Source organism: Chanodichthys erythropterus, chromosome 13 (assembly GCF_024489055.1).
Source record: "Chanodichthys erythropterus isolate Z2021 chromosome 13, ASM2448905v1, whole genome shotgun sequence".
In the NCBI taxonomy this organism is placed as follows: domain Eukaryota; kingdom Metazoa; phylum Chordata; class Actinopteri; order Cypriniformes; family Xenocyprididae; genus Chanodichthys; species Chanodichthys erythropterus.
The window spans coordinates 51,342,842-51,369,795 of NC_090233.1; the positions used below are offsets into that span (position 1 = coordinate 51,342,842).

Consider the following 26,954-nt stretch of genomic DNA (forward strand, 5'->3'; position numbering starts at 1 on the left):
TTTCTAATTTAATGACTTTATTCTCATAATTTAACAAGTTTATTCTCAACATTTTATCTTGACTTTTTTCTTGAAATTGAATGAGTTTATTCTCAACATTTTATTTAGACTTTTTTTCTCGAAATGTAACAACTTTAATCTCGAGATGGTTTTATTTTTTTATTATTGCTTGGCCCTAATCCTCTTCCGTAGTTTGTAACTCATGGCAAGAGATTGCTCAAAACTAACCATTCAGAAACATTCAGTTTCATTCTAAAAGTTGTAACTTCTTCCTGAGTCTCTCCATCAGTGTCGACTCCGGTTTGAACAATGTAAGGCTGAACACCGTTACTGACAATCCTCATTTTGGCTGCGTGAGATTCTCCAGCTTTGTTTTTGTTGTTTCTTCTGGAAAGCGGGCCGCTCACACCTAAATATGGGCAAATTTGGTAAGCTATAATAAATGATCTGTGGGGTATTTTGAGCTGAAACTTCACAGACACATTCTGGGTACACCAGAAAAGGGGCATAATAGGTCCCCTTTAAAATGCTATTTTCATTTGATGATGAAGGTTATAATGTGCTGTCGTGGGTACCACCGCTGTTTCTGTGGCAAATGCATTTGTAGCATAGACTTCTACAACTTATCAGGTGAACGTATCAAAGCACATTTTCACAAGTAGCAGTCAACTTTACTTTGCCAATGGGCTAGATTTAACGGTTGCAGAATCTATAAGAAAACACTGTAGTTAAATTCTGCACTGAAAGGAAGTTGAGACAGTCTTCCTTCTCTGTTGTGACAGCTTTTTGAACAAGAAAAAATGTAGGGCTTCAATTGGTTGTATGGTTGTGGTTGTGGATCTCATGTGATTGACAGGTTGCCAGTAAACACAGAGATGTTTCTGCAAGAGGGAGGGGAGGTTATTTTGATTAAAGATTGTGAGGCACAATTTAAAATGATGTGCATGGTTTAATCATTTATAATAAACACTACACTATTCCAAGAATTACATGAATTGTCCATTTTAATTTCATGATGACTTCAAAGAATTAATTTTCACAGGATCAAATTTATTATTTTTGAACTTATGTATGCGCTTGATAGAATTCAAGCAGAATAGTAAACATCATGACTGAGCTGCTACACACAGTACTACGGTATTTTAGATTTTTACACATTTAACAGGTCAGCAGTATTATTTACATAATTGAATCCAATGTTATATTATTCTTGCCATAAAATGAAGGTGGTTTCCTTGGCACAGGAGCATTAAAAGTGGTAGCCTAAAACATGGATTTATACACTATATGTTAATATTGTCACCAGATTATTTGACATGCAGTGTTACTGTGCATTTTGGTTGACTGTCTACTGTAGTAGAATATGAAATATATGGAATGCCTCTAGCTATGTTGTTGCATTTCAGAACATACCAGGATGCAGTTCATAATACAAAGATTTTTAAAAAATATGAGTAATCAGTCAAAAAAAAAAGCATTGGAATAGCATTCTCTGATGAAACGTTAACAAGACTGGGAACATGTATTAAGAAAGAGTCCATTTTGATTTTGTTAACTTCAGTATTTCTTAGTTTGACCTTTGAACCTTTCCTTTGTGTCCTAGGTCCACCTGATGCTCCTCTGGATGTGCAGTTGGAGCAGGGCCCATCTCCGGGAATAGCTCAGATCAGCTGGCTGCCCGTTACTATAGATGCTGCCGGGACATCCAATGGTGTGCGAGTCACTGGCTACACCATCTATGCTGACAAAAAGAAGGTAAATGACCAATTTGCATAATCTTAACAAAATAACAAAAAGTCGTCTGAAAATGTCAACTTTATATTTGTATATTATGACTTATACTGTATAAATTATATTTTATTTTATATAAAAAGTTTAGAAATATGCTTATGATCGAAAATCTTTTGCTCAAGTGTTTGAAACCACATGAATGATAAATTGTGTGAATTTCTTTATAAAACTGAAATTGTAAAACCATTTAATGATTGAAGGCCATCATTAAGTGCTCATCAAATATGTTCCTTCTTTAATAGTTTAATAGTATGCACTTCATGAATGTCTGGAGAGAGCAGAGCTTCATGTTACTCAAATTTAATTTCACCTAAATTCATCTATTTGCATTATTTCAGACATTACTATTGCTTCTGTCTTCAGGTATTAGAGGTGTCGTCGCCCACGGCAGGCAGCGCTCTGATCGGTCCATCTCAGATCCAGACGTTACAGGCGGCCCATGAGCTCACCGTGCGAACCATGTCTGCTTTTGGCGAGTCGGTGGACTCATTGCCGGTGAATGTGCCCGCAAAATTGCCTGCCATCATGTCCGGTGCCTCATTGCCTCAATGCCAGTCTGTGCCAGCCGCCGCCAGTGTCCTCACGGCCAGTGCCAATCTAGACCCTGCTGTCTGTGCCACATCTCTCTCTGCTGCCAAAATGCCCATTCTGCCACACGCTTCTACACTAGACGAGCACATGTCTGGTCCTGTTCGGGGAGTCTATGTCAACACGCCCAAAGCAGTCACTCGTGAGGGGCCTCCTTCTCCTGCATCCTATGTAGAAGCCTGGGCAAACCCAACATCAGCTGCACCACTGACGATTGCCATGGCAGCACAGGAAGCACTGCCGATATGTGCCTCGCGTACTAACTCAACGGTGGGTCTCAACTAAATTTCTTCAGTTTTAGTTACTACTCAGTGCAAGTAGTCATTTAGTAAATACTTATAGAGCCAAAATTTTTAATTCATAAACATATATTTCTTTATTATGTGGAACACACAAAAAAGAATGTGTGTGTGCTGTTGAGATCCAAAAATGACAAAAATAAGCAACACCAAATATATCATGACAGTAAACAGAAGTGTTGCATAATGAACAGACCATTATTCACTGAAACTCTGGGGCGTCTACTCATGCCCCATTTATAAATATACAAACTTGAAAGAAGTTTGACAACTACAGAGGAAGTAAGACTTAAATTTTGTCACTTCATAAACCATGTAATATAAAGCCCTCAGTTCATTTTGTTGTATGGAAAATAACAAGGATATTCTTGATTTTGTGTTAAGACCAGTAACCTTTTGAAGCCCTGCTCTAAGCTTTAGCCACTGCGTTTGTAACCGGTCCTTCTCGACCCGCTCTCGGGGTGCGTTTCCCGAAAGCATTGTTAGCCAACTATGGTCGCAAGTTCCATCGTTATCAGCATAGTTCAACGAGTGGTGTGGTTGGAGCGACAGCTCTCTGGGACCTAATAAATCCTTATCTTGAGCAAAATAAGCAAGCTGACATTCAGTACAATCTATATCTTTTATTTTGAATATATAAAAGTCATTTATGTCTTTTACTTTGTCAAGAGATTTAAAGCACCGTTTTTGAAGAGTGCACATGTGTGTACATGCTCTAGTACTAAGAACGAGCCTATGTTTGAATCTGGATATGAAGCAAAATAACCTTAAAAATGAGAATTAGTCTTCAGATGCCATGTCTGTAATTTATAGCCAAAACAATCTTGCATTAATTCAATCTAAAAAAAAAGATTAATTAAAAGAAGTTATTACTCCACCACTAACAGATTTGCAACAATATGGTTTTGGGAAACAGTCATGACTAGCTAGTTGATTTCTTCAACAATGCATCCTACTATGATAGTTACATCATTATATGGGAAAAGCACCCCAGAGCCGGATTTGAACCGGCATCTCTGGCATGGGAGGCGGGCACTCTAACAAGGACACTAAAAACCACAGACCATTAAAGTCCACTAGCATAAGTCGCTAGTATGCTTCTTGAGGCCAGGGGAGTGAGGTTTACATGCACAGCTAGCTTGCCTCTGTTGTACATTAACCCATCCTCATGTAGAGTATAACATAGAACTGTTTTAGTTGAGATATATAGTCTGTGCAAGGATATGGGATGTATAGGTCTGTTTAGGAGTATAATGAGTATTATATCTGTTTGAGTAGTAAAAGTGTTATCCATCAACAGGTGAGTGTATCTGCACCCATGGTCACACCTGCACCTGTGGTCATGCCTGTGCCTGTTGCCACACCAATGTCCATGGCTGTACCTGCTCCCTTGAACACAGTACCCATACCCACTCCAGTATCCATGACAGTGCCAGGTCCTGTGGATGTGCCGGCACCTGTCACCATGCCGGTGCCCATGTCTGCACCTGTTGTTGTACCTGCATCAGTGCCAGTGCAGTCCAGTGTGGCCCCTGCTGCGGCAAACCCCAGCAGAGAGACAGACAGCCCAGGAGCCCTCCGTCCTGTTGCCTCCCTCTCCGACTTCCTGGAGGACCCTCGTGCCAAACTTCATACACCGCCACCAAGCTCCACCTGCCCCAAAGTTAACATCCCAGGAAAGGACCCTCTTGATGTCCCGGATACGCACCCACTGAGGCCTCCCAATCCATCGCCTTTTGAGTCAGAGACCGAGGAGGACAGGGAAAACACCAGGCTTGTGTCCATTGAGGAGTTCCTGCGGCCTGTACCTCAACCTCGAATGAAGGTCAGTTTTCAAACCAAATCTGGAGACCATATGTGTATCTGTGCAACTGATATAATTTTAGACTACACTCCTGTTAAATATCTTACTTTCAGAGGTAATCTTTCTTCCCTAATATACAAATTTATTCCATCAGAGAAAAACCTTTAGATGCATGAGCTGTGTGTCGTTACTCTGATGTGAACTTTAGAGTAATTAATTAATTTAAACATTGTGTTGTGTTAGTGAAGGGGTGTCCAATCCTGCTGCTGGTGGGCCACTGTCCTGCAAAGTTTAGCTCCAACCCCAGTTAAACACACCTGAACCGGTTAATCAAGGTCTTTGGGATTACTAGAAACTTCCTGACTGGTTTGTTGGAGCAAGTTGGAAGTAAACTCTGCATGAAAGTGGCTCTCCTGGAATGGACACACCTGTTCTAGAGCCTCAGAAACCTGTTGAAATTGTTGTTTGTGTGGTATACTATCAGGTATATGCTGGTGGTCTTATGGACCCTCCCCCAGACTACCATGGGGAGAGCAGTCGGTCTGATCTGTCTGACATACTAGAGGAAGAGGAAGAAGATCTGTACTCTGAGCCTATCACTGACATCCCATCCAGAGGTTACGGTACAGCTCCTACGGGAAGGGTATGTATATGCACATGAATGCTGTTGTATTCCTCGGTGGGCAAAACGTGAAATCCTGTTGCAGCGTGGAAAGTTCTGATTGGATATAATTGTGCTGTATGATTCTGCACTTTTGCTTTCATTGTGGACATGCAAATTGATCAAGTAGAAACTTGTTAGGAGACAATATTAGCCATACTTGTCTTTTCTGTTCTTTCTGTTCTTCTATTTCCTCTGTTGCATTTTAATTTTCTTGTTTCTTTTTCCTGTTTTCTTCTATTTTCAACTTTTGACACCAAACAAAACCAACCTTTTTCTCAACTTTATGTTTTTGATCTATCGCCTTGTCCTTTCCTGCCCTGATAACTCCCAACGCTCTTCTAAAACAACAGCAGTGTGAATTGTGGGAAACTGACAGTGATGAAGAAATTTTGGAGAGGATTATAAAGCTCCCCCATCAGGCCTACCACAACAAACAGCTCTTCAGCATCCCAGAAGTCACAGAAGAAGAAGACAACACTGAATCAGAACCCCACACTCGACATTCCCCTGGCCGGACTTCTTCAGGCAAGGGCAACCAGAGTGGACATGATAGTCGTCGACATTCTCCCCACCGCCACAATCATGGACATAAAACTGAATCCGAATCGCCCATAGTGAGGTACAAAGGGACAGCGCCAGTCAGGACTAGACCCAGAGTGCACTATGCTGACACGGTGGACACCATCAGCTATCTGGATGAGGAGGAGGTGGACTTGGACTCTGACAGTAGCCTGTACACTGGGCCTAGTTCTGGAAGTGTGGGTGTGCGCCACAAACCGCACAAAGGACATGGCGACCGACTCAGGAGAGAGGCCTTGCTCCGTAGCCAGTTGTCATCAGATCTCTCTGGCATTGTGGCATCTTCAGGAACAGGGCAGGGATCATATTTAGTTAGCAAGACCGTACACCGCGTGAAGTCGCCTACCGGACCCTCAACAGAGATTGATGTGGAGTATGGAACCGATAATGATGAGGAGCCTCATCTGTTTGACCCTGGAGAAGTGGTGTTAGAGCAGATGAGCTCTGAGTGGTGGGTGGAGGGTGGTAACAATGAGTACCACAACCTGCCCCTAACATGCAGACCCCAGCCAGAGCTGCCCACAAGCAACCGCTCATGGGTGGGTTGTCCTCTGTCCATCTGTCTCCTGTCCATCTTCCCTTAAGACGCTCTCTATGAGAACCTGCCCATCCCTTTAGGAGATGGCTGAAACCTTTTGCGTCCTAAAAGCGAAGATGAGCGCAAGTTTGCACCCACATCTGTTGCTATTCTTATCAGTTCATTGTAGCTTAACTTGTCCAACTTGCAGTAGCATAGTTGGAAGGCTTAAACAGTGTTCTTGGAGTTAGCAATGGCAGTCTTAGGAAATTGAGCAATTCTGGTTCTAGTTCCACTTACCGATTTCATTAAGATTCCTTTTAGCAATTTTGAGAGAGAGTGGACAGTATTATTGCATTCACTACCCTAGCACCTTTGATATGTATATTGCATGCTAAGTTGTTAAGGAAGAATGCAGGAAGGACATTAAGGAAGAACTTAACAGAAATGTTAATTGAACTGAACCAAACGTCTGTTCTGAATAAGACATGGTTCTCTATTCCCAACTCTTCATGGAGTTAGCATTTCAAATGCATTAATTTACCACATATGATGTTAAGTGTTTACTGTGCTATATGGCTCTCCAACAAGTACACAATGACTCCCCAACACTAATTTTACTGTGGATGCAAAAGGTTTAAGCCTGTATGTCTCCTTCCTTGCAGCTGACTGTATACCCTACACCCTTTCTCCCAGTCTCCAGTCAAGGCATCTTCATATTTGTAGTTGTGTAGCTGACAGCAGCACTGCTCTATGTATTTGTCCTACATCTTACTGTATTCTTCCCAGTGTTCAATTAGGATGCTGTTATGCTAAGGCTGTGGCTTTGCATTACCACTCAACAGGTTTACTTGCTCTAGTGTACCTACTTTCCTTGTTATAAATGGTATGATTCTTGCCCCACGTGTTGTCAGAGACTGCTTGAGCGGTTAAAGCAGAGACTGGACAACACCCATATGCTGTTTGAAAATGTATGTTGTAACTGCACAGGGATCTCCTTGTTGTTTCCATAATTCCACTGTGTTGTTATGAAGAACTACCCTAAGTGCTGCTTCTGTTGATCTGGAATCTACTGTTGCTTGAACAGTAGTGTTTTACGTGTGAGAGTGTTTTATATGTTTGTGTGTTTTTAGGGCTCCAGGCTAATTGCTAATTCAACAAAAAAAAGTTTGCATCACTTATTTGCCATTAGCCAAAGACACCAAAACTTTATACTGTGCAATTATGTGGCATCTTTAAATACTGTATAGGAAGGTGCACAAACACCGATACAAATGCTTGGCCAATGCAAAAGCAGTCAGCTGTGCATAGCTTGATAGCTAGAAGCTCTTGCAAACACATAGTTATGTAGATGATGTTTCAGACCTTTTGGTTAGCAGGTAGCAAGCAAGCAAATGTTCCAAATGCTAGCTTTGCGATTCATATATTACAGGCTATTTGCCAAGTAAAAAGTGTAACTTGGCTCCCAAGTTGCTTTATTAGCAGCAAGTGGCTCCCAGTTGATTGTTCTAGTCTGGAGCCCCTAGTGTTCATGTTTGGTATTACATGCAGTTTGTGTGATGTTGGTGTGATGTTAGTCAGTGACCGTTTCCCACCATTGTCATTGTCTAACTTTTTGTTTCTCTCAAATTAGGAGGCAGGTGGAAGAGAAGCATCGTTGCCAGATCCAGGTGCAATGTGGTGCGACGTCACTCAAAAGTCAGCACGCTCTGAAATTAGACTGCATAGAGGTGAGACTCTCTCACTTCCCTCTCTCTCACTCTAGAAGCAGATTAACTCTAGACAGCTTGTCATGACACAGGAGGAATTGACAACTATGAAAATAGCTTCCGGGATAATACCTGACCACTGTGTACTGCACACAGCTCTTGTTTAGATCACATCCTTTTCTCTCTCTCATTTATCCATCTCAGACTCTTACCAACCCACCCAACTTTAAACCGCCCTTCTTCTCCAAATGTACTTTCAACCACACCCACACGTCTATGTAGCCCAATCTAAATTGGGACTTCTTTCGTTCCTGAATAAAACTAATTAGTAGTGTTTTTTTTCTGAGGCTGTTTTATTGCTTATTCTTAGGGTTGCTGATTTGAATAAACCTCAAACACACAAAGTATTGAAATTTGGCACATAAATCGCCCCAAACTTGTTTCTTGAGGAATGCTTTTCTAAGTGATCAGACGTACAAACTATTTGGTTTAAAACCCATAAATTAGCTTTGGTGGAGAGTCGAGCCATGTCTAGTGACCATAATATCATAGAGATTTGGAAGTGGACAGCATCTGACCATATCCCAGAATACCTGAACATTGTAGCCAAGTGTCACCCAAGCATCTGTTACTACAGACAAACCCTGATCGTAAAATACACCACTGCACTTTCACATTTAATGCACATTCAATGTTTCCCTTGACATTGTCCCCAAAAGGAGGTTTTCCCAAAAGCAGCTCAAAATTTCTGCATATGTGCCCTCAACAGAGGTTGTGAAATGTCCTCTTTTCTTTGCCCTGTCCTTGACTGTTGCTACAGATGGTCTTGATCCTCACTAATGAGATGAGCACATCTCACTGCTGGAGCTTAACACGAACACGACAGACACCTATTACCACCACTGATCATACATCTCTGTTGTACACTATACTCCTGAACCCGCCTCCTTCCAACTTATCCAGAAACAGCCACATGATCCTAATGAATTCAGGGTACTGACCCTCAACCTTTTGACCTTGAGTCCAGCTGTCAGACTCCAAAGTACAGAACAGCTGATTTATTTGGCATGCATGTCCAGTAAATGGCACAGGTGGTTTTTGGGGGGCATTTGTATTTGATTTACATATATTTACTTTTATTTTTGCAGTTGCATTTATTCATTTAGTAGACACTTGTAGCCAAAGTAATGCATCTTTATCTAGTCAGTTGATGTAGTAATCAATCGATCAGCACAATTTAATCTAAGCTGCTTATCAATAGCAATAATAATAAGAAACGTATTAAAAATTGAGCACCAATAATAATTGAGCATATTTCTGAAGGATTATGTGACACTAAAGACTGGAGTGATGATGCTGAAAATGCAGCTTTGCATCACAAGAATAAATGACATAAATAATTTAAAAAATTTATTAAAATAGAAAACAGTTCTTTAAAAATATTTCTGAATATTTACTGTATTTTTCATTAAAAAAATGCAGCCTTGGTGAGCCTAAGGACTCGATTACTCCAAACATTTGACCATCCGTGTAGTTTTAATCTGTTCCCTGACAACATTATTTAAAATCACAAAGTTTGTTGGTATCTGAATAGACATTAGTGTGTCTTTCGCTCTTCCTGACGTTCTCGCTCTGTGCAGATGACTCATGCATGCACGTTTCTCTAGCGGCTCATGGCGGCTTAGGATCAGGAGGTTTTAGTATGATTACCTCACTTAAGGACACGCCTGGGCCGCACCATTATTTTTTTTCAGGCGGGGGGATACGACGGACATTACTTCACTGGCTTTATTGTTTGGAATGCATCAAGGAAAATGGGAAAATTGCCTAAAATAAAATGTTTTTATTGTAACATTGTAATAGCACCTTCCCAAAAAAATTAAATAGGCATGACCACCAGTGTATTGCTGCATATAAATGTGTTTATGTGTACTCTTTGGTATTGCAGAGCCCAGACCATCTGGAGAAAATGAGGTCAGAGTCTTCGTTGCCCTCTTCCCGTATGAACCTGCAGTCATGTCACCCAATCCTGACGCTGCTGAAGAGGAACTTCCCTTTAAAGAGGGCCAGATTATCAAGGTTTGACTTGCATTTAAGTTTGTGATTTTCACACATCCATTAGTCTTTAATAGTAGATCATACTAGCTTAAAGTTGACATGAAACAGGATGCGATAGTCTTTCCTTTCTTTAACATTATAAGATTTCTATAAGGCAACACTGTCTATATAAGCCTAAAAATGTGTCCCACACAGATATTTGTTCACAGCCGAAACATGCCACCATACATAAAGCATTCAAAATATAATAAAGTTCCTGTTCAAAGTTCATTGTAGTGTTTCTTCTCTACAGGTTTATGGGGACAAAGATGCAGATGGTTTCTACCGAGGCGAGGCGGGTGGTCGTCATGGCTTTGTCCCGTGTAATATGGTTTCAGAGATCCAGGTTGATGATGAGGAGACCAGAGAACAGCTCCTGATGCAAGGCTTCCTCTCCACAGAGGCGTCTATGGAAAAGATAGGTGCGTTTATCATCGCATGCATCAGACTCGTGTATCTACACCTCGATCTCTGTTTTCACTCCAACATATCATGTTACCAGTCAGATTTGAGGTTGTACCAGTCCATTGAAATACAGCCCATCAAACTGTTCTTTTATGATATCTTTGTACTCCAGTGAGCCGCCTACCTAGACAGCATTGAAGGCATCACAGGTGCAAAGGCTGCTCCAAATCGTAGGCATCAAAATTATGATGCCGTATAGGATACACTACCGTTCATACTTTGGAAATAGATACTTTTATAGGCAATTGATACTTATAATCAGCAATAGCTATGCTTCCATCCAAAGTTGCAAATTTAACTTCTGCACAAAACATCACTTCCTGGGACATAAATAAATAAAGGTTGCTGCAATCGAGGAAGCCATGCTCCGGATGCTGTTCTTTGAGAACACAATCGTGTGAGATGGACTTTGGGTCTGGCGTTTTCAGAACCACCAAACCAACATTTGAGATGCTGTGATGCTGTGATTGGTCCGCTGGTTAGTCCAGTTATCCAATCACATCCTCTGCTGAGGCAAAGTCACATCAGTTTTTTTTTTTTTGCACAACGAGGGAATTTTTTTGGTAAATGAGTTTACATCGTAGTTTATGTGCACGTCTTCTTATCCGATAAAATTTTATCTGCTTCAATTGAGTACATGCATATTTTTATGAATTTATGCTCATCTTGGCATTTCCATTTTTTTTTTAAATTTATGCTCATCTTGGCATTTCAGCGTTTTTAATGCGAAATGTATTAAATTCATCAAAAGTGACAGTAAAGACTTTCACATTGTTACAAAAAAATTAAATGTATCATGGTTTCCACAAAAATATGAACTGTTTTCAATATTGATAATAATCAGAAATGTTTCTTGAACATCAAATCATCATATTAGAATGATTTCTGAAGGATCATGTGACACTGAAGACTGGAGTAATGAATAAAATTCAGCTTTGATCACAGAAATAGTTTACAATATATTCACATGGAAAACAGTTGTTTTATTTTCTAATAATATTTTTGAATATTACTGTTTTTACTGTATTCAAATAAATGCAGACTTGGTGAGCAGAAGAGACTTCATTCAAAAACTAAAAAATGTACAGTCTTCAAAAGCATTGTGATAAGCTCAGTCATAAGATGGCCGATGAAGTCAAGAGAGATGTTGATTATAATTTGCTTCAATTCACTATTTACATCATCCAAAAATATACTATTTCACTGAATATTGTGCTTTTTGTTCTAATTTGATTACTTGAGCATATGCAAAACTCTCTTGAAATCAGCATCAGGATAATGTTGCTGTCTAGATTATGCATCTGCCTTCACAAAGTGTTTTCTAGGTAGACAACTGACTAGGTTTTGGAGCAGATCTGTAGTTCAGATCATTTATTTAAGGTCACATTTTGAGCATATTTCTCAGATAAAAATAAATCTTTTGTCTCCCTGTAATCAACCAAAGAAAAAGCCACATTTTAGCATATCTAGAATCACGCTTGCCTACACAAGCTTTAAAATAGACTTTAAGCTAACAACTTTGAGGAACTTTGGTTTCCGTTGAATTTAAGTTCTTAAAGTGTTAGCAGTGGATAAGTGGTACTTTTAGAGGGGTGCATTGAGTATTTATTTTTTCTTGTTTAAGGCAAGAAACTATAAGCAAAACCATGTTCTTTTTGTCATGCATTGGTCAATTTTGAGATTTTGAGCTGTGTGGCTTCCATACCTTGTCCTCTTTCAGACTAATGGAAAGAAAGCATCCTAAATACACATTTGTGTTTATTTTATTGCATCTATTTGAGTCTGTAGATTTCAATGTTGATATCACATGACCAGCCGAATACTACTGACTTTATCTCATTTTTTGGACATTGTTTTACTGGCTGACTGAGAATGGGACATTTCTACAATTCCACTGCATTTTGTGAATCTGTTCTTGTTTTAAACTGGTTCATGTTTCACAGTCGGTTTCATTTCAGATCACAAAGCTTTGCCATTTTTACAAAAGTGCCAAAGTCCTGTCATTGTAATGTGTGTGTTTTTGTGGTTACTGTATGAGCAGTTCAAAGAGCAACAGCGTGGATCATCTCTCCCAGAATGCTTTGCTGCAGTGGCGGTTCAGCCCTTTTTTTCTCACTGTGGCGCCTCATTGCTGATGCTAATGCTTATTCTGTGTTTAAAGGTGTTAGTTCACCCCAAAATTAAATTGCTTTCATCATTTCCTCCCCCTATGTCATTCCAAACCGGTAAGACTTCAAAACACAAATTAAGATATTTTAATGAAATCTGGGAGATTTTTGTCCCTCCATTGATAGTCGACTCAACTACCACATTTATGCTTCATAAAGAGATTGTAAAACTAATCCATATGAATAGAGCAGTTAATTTTCTGAAGAGACTCGATTGCTTTTATATGATGAACAGATTAAATTTAGGCTTTTATTCACATATAAACATTCATCAACGCAAACATCAGATATGGTAAACAGAAGCTTAAGCATGATTGCTTGACGTGCAAGAACCAATGAAGTGACGTGTCGAGCATGTATGGTTGAGCTTCTATTTATGTTCACTGATCGATATTTTTATTTGAACAAAAGCCTAAATTCAATCTGTTCATCATATAAAGTGATCAAGAACATTTTAACTAAACTGCTCTATTCTAAGTTTTACGATCTCTTTATGAACTTTTTGAAGCATCAAAGTGGTAGTTGCAAAGACTGTCAATGGAGGGACAGAAATCTTTTAGATTTCATTAAAATATCTTGATTTGTGTTTCGAAGATGAATGACTTGTGGGTTTGGAACGACATGAGGGTGAGAAAATGAGAATTTTCATGTTTGGGTGAACTAACCCTTTAATCTCTTGTTTTCAGCTTGGTTCTTGTTTTGCTTTTCTTTTGGCTTCTCATTCATTCTTGTCTGCCTACTTGTCTTTTTTTTCCCTCGTATCCTGTTTAAATTTCATAAAGACGCCCGCTTACATGCACCGCTTCCACGCCGCACCACTGCACCGCCGAAACCTAGACGCTCCAAGAAAGGTGTGTGTCAGCGCTCGCTGTCTCCTCCTTCACCCCTCCCAGATTTCACCTGCATTTGGTTTGCTGAATTTCCTTGTTGTTTCCGAAACAACTTTCTGCTTCTGCATCAGGAACTTTGACCAAAGGGGTATACGACATGAGCATTAGATACTCTTAATGACACTAGTTTTATTTTTAGACCACAGTCAGCATGAAATCAAAAATTAACCTTTTAGTTATTTTCCAAAGAAATATTCCTGGTCTTACTCTGCATGGTTCAGTGCATGTTATTTTAATGAAAACGGTGCATCAAAATGCAATAACTTTTCTGCTGATGTATGCAAGGCCATGCAAATGCTATGATGTGAATTCAGACTTCATTCACAGACCAGGTCTGCATTTCCTAAGCTTCATAAGTCTAAGTAGAAACCACTGGCACCAATGCTGTCTTTGATCTACTGAGGTTTATGATGCTTTTGGGAAATGCAACCCAGTCAGTAATTAATTCTATCACAATAATTTGTGGTGAGCATCTATAATGTTTATGGCAATCCATTATAAGTGCTTCAGCTGTATATATATATAATGGCAAAAATGTTGTGGGATAATTCCTTTAAACTAGTTCTTTCTAATTTTTGGACTCTCAACCCCCTTTGGTCAGCTCACCATCTCTCACTGAAGTGTGTTTGTGGCTCATGAATGCTGCACTCATTATCTCAAAGCGCGGTGACTCATTTATTTTGGTTTTGTTTAGTTTGATTAGTCTTTTCCCCCATGATTCCAAATGTCATTCAAGGTCAGGCAGCCAATCAGATCGTGTCTAACCCTTCCCTCCTCCCCCACTTCTGTCCTCCTCCAGTGGAGTCTGCTGCGGTGTGGGAGGACACGTCTGCTATAGACTCCTCCAGCCAAGGTTTGAAATCGTTCTGTCCCATCCTGTTTCTCTCGCTCACTTCTTAATCATGTTTTCCTTCTCGGATGTTTTCCAGCCGCATGTGTGTGACAGTTTAATTGCATATTAATGCGCTCTTGGATGATGCAGCGCTGCATGCTTTAACTATGGAGATCCATCCAACACTGTTCTAACCACTAATTATCATTCAGTCTGTCGTTTGGCAGTTGTGCTTCTGTGCATCATGGCTGATTTCATTCACTTTGTGACCTGCATGTGATTTCTGTCATAAGTGCCTTTTTCTTCTTTTCTGTCCTTTTTATTAGGCAGTGGATATCAGAAGTTTTGCAAAACTAGAAATATATTTATATATTATATATGGAAGTTTATGGCATTATCAGAAATGCACTTTTTTAATAATGGACAATTTGGGCAAATTTTTCTACCCATGTAATTACACAGTATAAGACATATTTTATATTTTATATCTGAGCAATCATGGCTATTAATTATCAAATCAACAAAATATCAACATATTTACCATGTAAATTTTATATACAGCTACGGAAAAAATTAAGAGACCACTCCAAGTACAGAAATCAATGTTAAGTGGTCTCTTAATTTTTTCCATAGCTGTATATATATATATATATATATATATATATATATATATATATATATATATATATATATATATATATATATATATATATATATATATATATATATATATATATATATATATATATATATAAATTAGTGCTGTCAAGTCAGTTAATCACGAATGACATCTAATCGCATCTAACACAAAAAATTGTAAATATAAGTGCTGTCAAACGATTAATCATAATTAATCGCATCCAAAATAAAAGTTTGTGTTGTTTACTTAATGTGTGTATTGTGTATTATTTTTAAATTTATATTTATATTATATACACAATTTATATTTAATATAAATATAAATATTTTATATATAAATATATATTTTTATATATTTTAATACATTAAATATATACATGCATGTGTGTGTATTTATATATACATAATAAAACTGCACAGCACACACGTAAACAACACAAACTTTTATTTTGGATGCGATTTATCTAGATGGATCATGATTAATCGTGTGTATATATATATATATATGTATATATATATATATATATATATATATATATATATATATATATATATATATATATATATATATATATATATATATATATATATATATACATATATATATATATATATATATATATATATATACATAAAGTAAGTATGTATTTATATGTATATTTACAAATGAATCGCAATTAATCATTATATATATATATATATATATATATATATATATATATATATATATATATATATATATATATATATATATATATATATATATATATTCAGAAAACAAAAAAGAAAAGAAAAATAGCAGTAAATGCACATAATGCAATAAACATACAACTTCACAAGACTCAACTGTGATAGATTCACTTATGAACTTGGGCTTCATTTCCCAGAAGCATCATAAGCCTAAGTGGATTCTGCTTAATTTCTGACCCTTAATTCCCCAATCTTTGAAAGCACTCATTGAGATGTGATTTCTTTGACTCGCAGACCTGAGCCGCTCCGCCGCCCCGATGGGAAGCTCGAGACCCCGCAGGATGGTGGCCATCTTTGATTACGACCCGAGAGAAAGCTCCCCTAATGCAGACATTGAGGTGACGTCATTACTATTTCTTATATTAGTAAAAATAGTCTGCTCTGACTAAAGAGAGTCTAATGTTCAGTCATGTCTCAACAACTCCAGGCTGAGCTGACCTTCAGTGCGGGCGACATCATCTATGTGTTCGGTGACATGGACGATGATGGCTTCTACTATGTGAGTTTCTTCCCCGTCAGTGTCTTTCTAGTACATTCATAACATCGCCCTCGGCATCACATTTGCTGAATGAAATCCAATACTTGTTTCTTATTAATTTTAGGATGCTGAATCTAAAAATAGTGGCTTTTTTGCTCTAGCACTTTCTAAAATATGATTATTATACATTTCATAGCATTTTTGCTTTCAACAGCCATTTTTAAGGTGAGAAAGTCACATTATCCCTTAATCAGCAGGAAAACTGCCACAAAGACAGATTCCTATCTTCTTCTGAACCAGCCTACAGTTATCTGTTCAATTTCACATGTGTGGCCTTTTTTTCACAGTTCGAGTTCAAGGTCATAATTTTAGCCAGTGACAGAAGAAAATGCAAACATGTCCAGATGTTTTCTTACTACATCCAAACAGCAACAAATTTTGTGGAAAAAAAGCTGGTTACACTTTATTCTGATGATACTCTTTAGTCATTTTGTTGACTATAAGTAATGTTGCACCTACATGTCAATGAACTAATACTCGTATGTTTATGTAAAGTTCTTTGACGTTAAAATTGAGTATTTGAACATATTTTTCCACTCCTTGGCAGATTGTACGTTAAACTAGTATGTACATTTCCTAAAGAAAATGTAAGTGGTGCTTGCCAAGGCAAAACTTCTGTTGTAATTGTTGTAATTCAAGAATGCTTTGGAATATAGACCTAAGGTCTTGTTTTAAAGAAGATACTTGTCAGATTATTGTAGAAGTGAAATAAATTATGAAAGAGAAATAAAAAAAAGTTATAGAAGTTTAAGTTTATGAAAATAAACTTTCTGCAAGAAAATAAAAGCCAAAAATGTCTACATTCCAATTTTTAGATTGAAATATTTTAAAAATGAGCTTTCAGTAAGATTTTGCTTTGCTCCATTTTTGGCCATTTAAGGGTGCCTCCATTTATTTGAGTAATCTGAAGCATTTATTTCCATATTTTCATACATTTTATGAAGTAGACATCCTATTCAGAAGTAGTATGGGCAGTTTGGCAGTATTTGAGTTGAATTCAACCTCTATTAAACACATAATTAGAACGTGTGTTTTTGTGACACATCAGGACACAAATGTGTATAATGACATGGGTATTACAAGGCCCCATTTTTCAAAAGGCTTATAAATCAAACAGAATGAGTTTTTGTGAGAAAGTAAAAGTGTGCACAGTTTCCTGTGATGGTTAGGTTTAGGTTTAAGGCGATAGAAAATACGGTTTGCACAGTATAAAAACCAATACGCCCATGGAATGCCCCCAAAATTCACAAAAACAAACGTGTGTGTGCGTGTGTACATACGAGTGCATACGGGGTCTGAACGCGCTGATGTAAGATGTTTGCTTTGGGCCAATCATAAAGCTCTGTCGTAGCGGTTTACATGCTGCTTTTAATTGTTTTCTTTTATGTAAATGCACTAGATGGACGTCTTATCATTGCACCGCGTCTCCCGCTCGAGACCTTCTTGTGCATTCGTCAGTGATGCATGATGAGTGTTTGTTGGTGTTTTCAGGGGGACCTCAATGGACACAAAGGCCTCGCGCCTTCCAACTTCCTGCAAGCTTTTCCGGAGACGGAAGAGGACTCCGGACGCACGGAGCACACAGTGACGGAGAGCCGCAGGGATTCACAGGTGTGTGATTATTGCATGCATTACCGTTAATCATTGCATGCGTTTTCCATTCTGTTCTGTCCATCACCGTTAACTGTTTCATTGATCAACAGTGTTAGTTTCTCCAGCTGTCTTTTGTTCTGCATGTCGTCTTATGTGTGTTTTATCTCTTTGTGTTTTATTTTTGCATGGTTTTCAGAAGCACAGGAGAGGTGTTCACTTTAAACAGTGACCGTAAGTCTTTCATAGATCTGAAACCCTCTTTCCTAAATACTGCTCTAAAACAGACACCAGAGTCTGAAAATGAATTATACAATCCATCCCCAAAGGTTTATGGGTTAGTTCACCTGAACAAATGACACTTCATCATTTACTCATCCTCCTTTTTATCCCAAACCTGTATGAGTGACTATCATCTTTGGAACACAAAAGAACTTTAACAGAGTTTTTCAAGTTGTCTAGCTCAGAAAAACTATATTATATTATATTATATTATATTATATTATATTATATTATATTATATTATATTATATTTTATTATATTATATTATATTATATTATATTATATTATATTATATTATATTATATTATATTATATTATATTATATTATATTATATTATATTATATTATATTATATTATATTATATTATATTATATTATATTATATTATATTGTTTGTAGTGATCAAATATTGTATAATCTAGAATTTTTGCATTGGGGAAAAACTGCACATCATTCCAAACTCTCTTCCTTTAGTTTGTTTTAGCAGTTTTGTTATGTGCTTTTGTCACATTAGTATTTGTTAGCAATAGTAACCCTGATTTGGACTCCAACATTCTTCAAAATATCCTTTGTGTTCTACAGAAGAAAGTGTCTGAAAGGTGATGAGGTTTTTCATTTTTTAGCTGTACTAGCCTCATGTTCATGTCTTGACTCTTCCTGTCATGGTCCCTCCCCTCTCACCATGAGTTTGTTTTGTGTTTTAAGCTGAAGCATTTTTAAGATCATGTCAGATGTCTGTCGGATCTGCCGCTGTAGTTTTCTGTTTCTGTTTCCCACAATATCTCATGTAGGCAATGATTTTACATCAAAGCTCTTTTAAGGACTTGTTTAATAAGATCCTACCAGAAAAAGTTTGCAAATTTTCATCATACGTACATTTTATTTTATTTTATTTTATTTTATTTTATTTTATTTTATTTTATTTTATTTTATTGTTTTTTATTGTTTTTATTTTATTTTATTTTATTTTATTGTTTTTTATTGTTTTTATTTTACTGTTTTTATTTTTTTATTTTATTGTTTTTATTTTGTACATCTCTTATGTAATTGGTAGAAAGTTCATCCAAAAAAAAAAGTTTTAAAATTTTTATCATAAGTACATTTAAACACTATTTTGTTTTTTATTTTATTTTATTTTATTTTATTTTATTTTATTTTATTTTATTTTATTTTATTTTATTTTATTTTATTTTATTTTATTGTTTTATTTTATTGTTTTTATTTATTTTTATTTTATTTTGTACAACTCTTATGTAATTGGTAGAAAGTTCATCCTTTCAGCTATCTTAAGGACTTACCAAAAAAAAAGTTTTTAAATTTTTATCATAGGTACATTTAAACACTATTTTGTTTTTATTTTATTTTTAATTTTTTTATTTCATTTTCTGTTGTGTAATTGGTAGAAAATTATCTCTGTTAGGGACTTTTTTTAAAGATTAAAGATCTTACCAGAAAAAGTTTTCAAATTTTCATCATACGTACATTTAATTATTATTTTTTTGTTTGTTTGTTTTATTTATTTATCTTTTTATTGTATTATTTTATTTTATTTTATGGAACTCTTCTGTAATTGGGACAGTGGGGGCGCCGTTGTGTTTAGGGGAGGTGCGTGCACAGTGCGTTCTACATCAATGACGTCAAATGCTTGCACTCACTGCTCTACTGACACTGTCATATTGCTATTTTTAGCTCAACACAACTCAGAATATAATATACAATGCCACATTGTGCAGCTTTTGGTTGTAATTTTCAGTCGGAGGGCAACAAGAGAATCAATGTACACTACCGATCAAAAGTTTGGAAACATTACTATTTTTAATGTTTTTGAACAAAGTCTCTTATGCTCATTAAGGCTGCATTTATTTGATAATAAATACAGGAAAAAACAATAATATTGTGAAATATTATTACAATTTAAAATGATGGTTTTCTATTTTAATATACTTTAAAATATAATTTATTATTTGTGATCAAAGCTGACTTTTCAGCATCGTTACTCCAGTCTTCAGTGTTACATGATCCTTCAGAAATCATTCTAATATGATGATTTGATACTAAATATAAAAAATATCAGCATTTATTTAAAATAGAAATCTTTTGTAACAATATACACTACCATTCAAAAGTTTGGGGTCAGTATTTTTTTTTTCTTTCTTTTTTTGAAAGAAATTAATACTTTTATTCAGCACGGATGTGTTAAATTGATCAAAAGTGATAGTAAAGGTTTATATTGTTAGAAAAGGTTTATATTTTGAATAAATGCTGTTCTTTTTAACCTTTTATTCATCAATGAATCCTGAAAAAAGTATCACAGTTTCCAAATTGATAATAAATCCCCATATCAGAATGATTTCTGAAGGATCATGTGACTCTGAAGACTGGAGTAATGATGCTGAAAATTCAGCTTTGATCACAGGAATAATTTTTTATTTTAAAATATATTAAAATAGAAAACCATCATTTTAAATTGTAATAATATTTCACAATATTATTGTTTTTTCTGTATTTATTATTAAATAAATGCAGCCTTAATGCGCATAAGAGACTTCATTCAAAAACATTAAAAATAGTAATGTTTCCAAACTTTTGACTGGTAGTGTAAGTCTTCACTGCTTTACTAGTGATAAGCAGAAAAAAGAATGAAGAATGTGGACGAATAAAACTTCCTAAAGATCCACATCTTTGTTCTCTTCACATTAGCGCTGATGACTTTGAGGCTTTCAGTAGACCACAGCTGAAAGAGCTTACAGTTGGCGATGGATATAAGTGTATGCTTTAACCAAATGCTGCACCTGACGAAGGCAAGCCTCGATTGAGACAGACTTCCTCAAAGCTTGTGTGTGCCGTGATGCACGAGATATCTGCCATCGCATAAACAGTCGCATCTTCTCAGCAAGTTTAAATGCATTCAGGTGGCATATCAGATGATTTTACATGTCAATCATACAACAGTAGTTCGAATAGCCACAGAGACATTGCACGTCTTCGATGTTTTCATCATCACTAATTTTGCACTCTGGTTCAAATTGAAAAGGCTGATGGGGTTTAAAAGAAACCCCGCGGATATTAAGGCCTGTTTGCGTTACTAGATTACTGTTGCACCAAAACATAAAGATGAAAAGTCTCAAAGGCATCAGGGCTGAGGTGGAGAGAACAAAGGCACAGTTTGGAATTAGGTTTTATTCGTCCACATTCTTCACAACTTCCTTTTATTGCTAGTAAAGCAGACTTGCATTGCTTCTCTTGTGGCTTATTGTCCAAATATGTCATGGATTTTTAAAATAACGTAAATCTTTCATGGGTTTTCTGCTACATATTTCAGTTAGAGACATAATTTACGTTATATTAAGCCATACAAGTCTTAACACCAGGGGTTCCCTTTAAGAATGCTTAATAAGATCTTGCCAGAAAATGTTTTCAAATTTTCATAATTTAAAACATTTTTTATTTTATTTTACTTTACTTTACTTTACTTTACTTTTTATTTATTCATGTATTTATTTATTTATTTATTTGTTTCTTATTTTATATTATTTTATTTTTAAATTTTTTTTATTCAACTCTTATGTAATTGTCTTTCGTCTGCCAGGTGAGCCGGACAGAATCTTCCGAGCATCTCGATCCCGTGAGCTCCTCTCAGCCAGAACCGGATCCACCAGCTCAGCCGGAACCGAACCCTGAGCCGGACCCTGAGCAGAAACCGACCCAGAGCTCCTCTCCACCGGCGACCCCTCCGTTCCCCGACGCCTCTCTGCCCGAGAAAAAGAAGAAAGGTTTCTTCTCCAAGGGCAGGAAGCTCTTCAGAAAGCTGGGCTCCAGCAAGAAGGAGTAGCGCAGCGAGCTGTGAGCGGGAAGGATCTGCAGATTGCACTTTTTCTCATGTGTCGTGTCAGTTTGAGTGTATCTGGTGTGATTGAACAATAGGAGAATCGTTCTCTAATTTTTGCCATGATGCAAATTTACCAGCGCTTTCGCTTGTCAGACTGTTTCTTCTTTTTGAAAAGCAAATAATTGCAATACTCATGTGAATAAGGGAGTTTCACCAGTTGAACCCATTAAAGCTGTGACTAGAACTCGCCAACTTTAATAACAGCATCTAGACATGAAATAACAATCAAGCATCATCCACTGAAAGGCAAAGCACACTTATGAGGAGAAATGAAGTGATGTTTATTCCAAGAATTCTGGAAAATAAAATAGTCACTACAGAAATATTTTGCACTACAAGTAGGGTCCAAGACTGCAGAACTGTGTCCCTTTATCTGTTTTGTGTTGATGGTGTTTACCGGTTAAGACTAGAAGATGTGGCGTTGATATTAACCGGTTATCTAAACCAGTAAGTGATTCTGACTCTATTCAAATCTTTGCATATTATTCCAGTTACTTTTACTGGAGAAAATATGATCACCGATGAGGCTGAAAGCTTCACTTATGTTTGATAGTATATCACACTTGCTGTTGAATCCACTGCAGTTTCAGATTATTATTATTCTACTGAGAATATTTTATTATATTCTACACACTTCTGTGCTATTTTCTATGGAAGCTTGTTTCTGCCACCAAATAAAAAAATAAAGGTAATTGTGACTTTTTATCTCACAATTAGTGACTGTTTCTCAGAATTGCGTCTTATAAAGTCTGAATCGCGTGAAATAAAGTCAGAATTGCATCTAATAAATCAGAATTGTGTCTTAAAGTCAGAATTGTGATATAAAGTCAGAATTGTGAGTTATAAAGTCAGAATTGCATCTAATAAATCAGAATTGTGTCTTAAAGTCAGAATTGTGATATAAAGTCAGAATTGTGAGTTATAAAGTCAGAATTGCGTCTTATAAAGTCAGAATTGTGAGTTCTAAAGTCAGAATTACAAGATAAATTCAAAATTACATGTTATAAAGTCAGAATTACGAGATATAATTTCAAGATAAATTCAGAATTGCATCTTATAAAATCAGAATTTCAAGATTAAGTCAGAATTGCATCTTATAAAGTCAGAATTTCATCTCAAAATAAGTCAAAATTGTGTGATATAAAGTCAAAATTGCATCTAATAAATCAGAATTGCATCTTAAAGTCAGAATTGCGAGTTATAAAGTCAGAATTTCATCTCAAAATAAGTTAGAATTGAAAGATATAAAGTCAGAATTGCGAGTTATAAAGTCAGAATTTCATCTCAAAATAAGTCAGAATTGAAAGATATAAAGTCAGAATTGCGAGTTTATATCTTGCAATTCTGACTTTGACACAAAATTCTGACTTTATATCACACAATTCTGACTTTGTCTCTGAATTCTGACTATTTTGCAATTCTGACTTTATCTCTAAATTATGACTTTATATTAAAAAAAATCAGAATTGTGAGATAAAAAGTCGCAATTACCTTTTTATTTTTATTTCATGGTGGAAACAAGCTTCTATAATTTTCTGTTTCAATGTTCAAATGACATTTTCATTGAGTGGAAATCAATGAAAATTTCATTATGCGTTATTAAAAACCTTCATTAGCTCAAACTATAAAAACAACATTATTATCAGCTTGAACTTTGTTATTTGCATGCTCAAATGACATTTTAACCACATTATTTTGATCCGACTCTGCTTCTGATGCTGTACAGGTTTTATTGATCATTATGAACTCTCTGTATTTTAGTTCAGCTTCGCCTTTTCTCAAACTCACCGACACGGAACTCAAATAACAGTAATAATTCATTCACTGATGTCTGATATGGTATAAACATGTGTGTGTGTTTGTGTGTGTGAGACAGAAACATTGGCTTCTTTCTGCATGAGCTCTGTCTTAACTTTTTCTCGCTGTAATTATTTTGTTCCTCTTTTCTTTTCCTCCGTTTTAGGAGCGTTGTAAAGTCACGGCATGTGAGCATAACACCACACACACTCTCTCTTGACTTTATATTACAATGTAACATGCTAGTGAAGTTTGTTTGAAATGCTAGCATTTGTTTTTATGTAACTGTCTTGTGGTCTTACAGGGCTCGTGTGAAATCATTTCTCAGGTCGAACTGCTCATCAGTTTTGCGTCTTAAGTCAGCTCGTGCTCATCTTAGGCGAGACTGTCCAAACCACACAGTTGATCTTCTTGCCAAAAACCACAGCAACTAACAACCAATCACAGAACGCCAGCCGTTTAGAGGGGCGGAGCTAGAGGCGAAACAACCTCACAGACAGGAAGTAGGTGAAGGTTTCAAACATTCTCAATGCTCGTACCAAATACGCTGCAAAATATTTGTTTCGTTTTCCAGTACAAATATCGAAACATTCTTGAATTGAGATATATTTACTGGAGAAGAAGAATGACTGAAGATATTAAGTCTTGTTTTCTAAAAATGTATAAAAATGAAGCAAAATAATCTTGTTTTCCCTTATTTTTCTTACCGCATTGACAGATATTTTACATTTTTTGGAAAACTAGTCTTAGTATTTGAAGTCGTTTAGCTTAAGAAAGTGTATCTTAGATATGTGTACTGGAAAACAGGACACAAACACTTTTGCAGTGTATGCAGAAAGCATTGTTTTTAGCATAACTTCATGCTACTTTGATTGTACTGAATTATTATAATGCATTTAACAAGCATCTTATGGGTAGTGATGCACTGTACAGCCCCTCGATATAAACTTTAGTCAGGTGACTTTCCCCTCGCTGCACTATAATCCAGACGCATGCTGTGATTCCTGCCACGGCGACGCTGAGGAACGCACAGATCTTAACGTAATCGTTGCTACTGCAAGTAGGCGTATCCTAGGCCATAATAAAACTAGCCTTATAAGACCTCGTTTAGTCTTAACTTCAAGTTTACTACAGCTGTGTTTGTAATGACTGCATGCATGATGGTTTTCCATCCATACTCGGCCTTATTTATTCTATTTATGTGTCGTAGTAGTTGCACGTACCTTGCGTTCGTTCGTTTTGCAGTACGCGGAGGAGGCCACGTTTGCAAAAACATCCAGACATTCTTAAATCAAGATGCAATTACTTAAGACGCAAAATGACTGAAGATATTAAGTCTTGTCAAAATGAATCAGCCAATAAGAGCAGAAAAATAAAGAGAAAACAAGATTTTGATACATTTTTCAAGTCATTGTGCTTCTCAATTAAAAGCATCTTGATTTAAAATGTTTATTTGCGCTGAAAAGCAAGATTTTTTGTTGCAGTGCAGTGTTGAGGTCGGTGTGTTTTTGTGATTTGAGGTATGATATTTTCATACACTGAGAAAGAGACTCTATTCTTGTTCTTTAGCAGGAGGAGGAGGTTTTTTTGTACATTTTTCTAATGCATTTTTTTTTTTTTTTTTTTTTGGAAACTCAACTGTAAATATTGCTTCTTTTGGTAAAGTATTTTTTTGAGTTTCTTTTGTGCATGCCGAAACAATGTTTTTGGACAGTCACATGGGCATCTTGCTTAATGGGACGTCGTAGTGATTTACTTGAATGACTTGTTGCAATATGGACTTTTTACAGAAATAAAGTATATTTTCACATAAAAATGAGTTTCTGTTGTGAATAATGGACTCAAAAGACGAAAGCATGTTTTGTTTATTAGTTTCTGCTTTATTGAAGTTTGCATTTGAACAACAAGACACATCTTTTCAATGATTTTTGCAGCAACAGCGTTCAGAGAAAGCTCACTTCAGTTTCTGTAAGCGCACCACCGCCTCACGTGGACGTGTTTTGACACTATGAGACGAGTGCGGCTTTACGAAACAAAGTGACTTCCTCTTTTGTCTTTCCCATCGTTGTGCATCGAGCGCCGTGAAGTTTCCCAGCAGCCAACAGTACACTCATCCATAAAGTAGGAAACACTACACTGTGGCGAGGGGTTTAGTAGTGCTTTCTACTTTATGGATGACTGCACTGTACTTCCCAGTGTCCAGGTGTCCACATCTCCCTTGGAGGTCGTGATGAACGCTTGAGATCTCAAGCTCCTCCTTCACAAACACACACACACACACACTTGTGCACAGCCTGTGAACCCCACCCAAACTTTACACAAACTTTAAACTGGGGAAATTAAGTTTGATTGAATGCTATTTGAACATATGACATGCAAAATTAAACAGTTGAACCAAATTATTTGGTGCACAAAGTGCAAACTTACAACAAATATACTGCAACCAACATTTTGTTGAACTGCGTTAAAGTTTGTACACAATTACATCAACTGTTGAAAACAGGTAGATTGAAATAAACATTTTCAGAATGCGTCATTGATAAAAGCTAGCGGTCACAAAACCAAATGTCTTCCTTCACATCACATGGCAGCCATTTTGTTCAACATGAGTAAGCTTTTTCCTTCAAAACAAGGCGTTTTCTTACAGATAATATTTAAAATGCACATTTTTGCTGATGTTTTACCTATTTAAAAAAAAAATGCAATGATAGAAAAAAATGTTTTCTCTTTTTTTGTGCTTTTAACATTTTAGCTCAACAGGAAACATTTTTAAAAAATAATTCAATTCAGTTCATTATTAATATCGAAATACAACTCACTATTTGTTGCATTCCAAAAATTGAACATTAAAGTTAAAAATGTGAAAATGCATTAATACAAAAGTTATGCATCATGTTACACAGTCATGAAGAAACAAAAAAAGTCCAAATGTTAAATATTAAATCGCTTCCTATTTACTAGTATAGCCATGAGCATACGTTACCCATCAGAACTTGTTTGGCTCCGTTACATCCGTAGATCTGTAGTCATATTTGCCATGCTCTTCTCCAGCGGTCTTACCGGCG

General features: G+C 36.4%; 1 protein-coding gene across 6 annotated transcripts in view; it reads left to right on the forward strand.

Moving 5' to 3' along the window:
• The window catches only part of LOC137034028 (RIMS-binding protein 2), a 141,930-nt gene extending 114,976 nt beyond the window's left edge, over positions 1–26,954 (forward strand). For 4 of the 6 annotated variants that reach the window (XM_067406603.1, XM_067406602.1, XM_067406604.1 and 1 more), the window contains 12 exons: positions 1,604–1,755; positions 2,155–2,649; positions 3,979–4,503; positions 4,967–5,125; positions 7,876–7,972; positions 9,900–10,030; positions 10,302–10,470; positions 14,371–14,424; positions 16,027–16,130; positions 16,220–16,291; positions 17,822–17,941; positions 21,793–26,954. In XM_067406603.1, the coding sequence (XP_067262704.1) occupies positions 1,604–1,755; positions 2,155–2,649; positions 3,979–4,503; positions 4,967–5,125; positions 7,876–7,972; positions 9,900–10,030; positions 10,302–10,470; positions 14,371–14,424; positions 16,027–16,130; positions 16,220–16,291; positions 17,822–17,941; positions 21,793–22,035 (2,321 nt within the window). In that variant the 3' untranslated portion in view covers positions 22,036–26,954. The remainder of the gene's footprint in view (positions 1–1,603; positions 1,756–2,154; positions 2,650–3,978; positions 4,504–4,966; positions 5,126–7,875; positions 7,973–9,899; positions 10,031–10,301; positions 10,471–14,370; positions 14,425–16,026; positions 16,131–16,219; positions 16,292–17,821; positions 17,942–21,792) is intronic. The other 2 variants (XR_010896895.1, XR_010896896.1) reach the window with 2 other exon arrangements.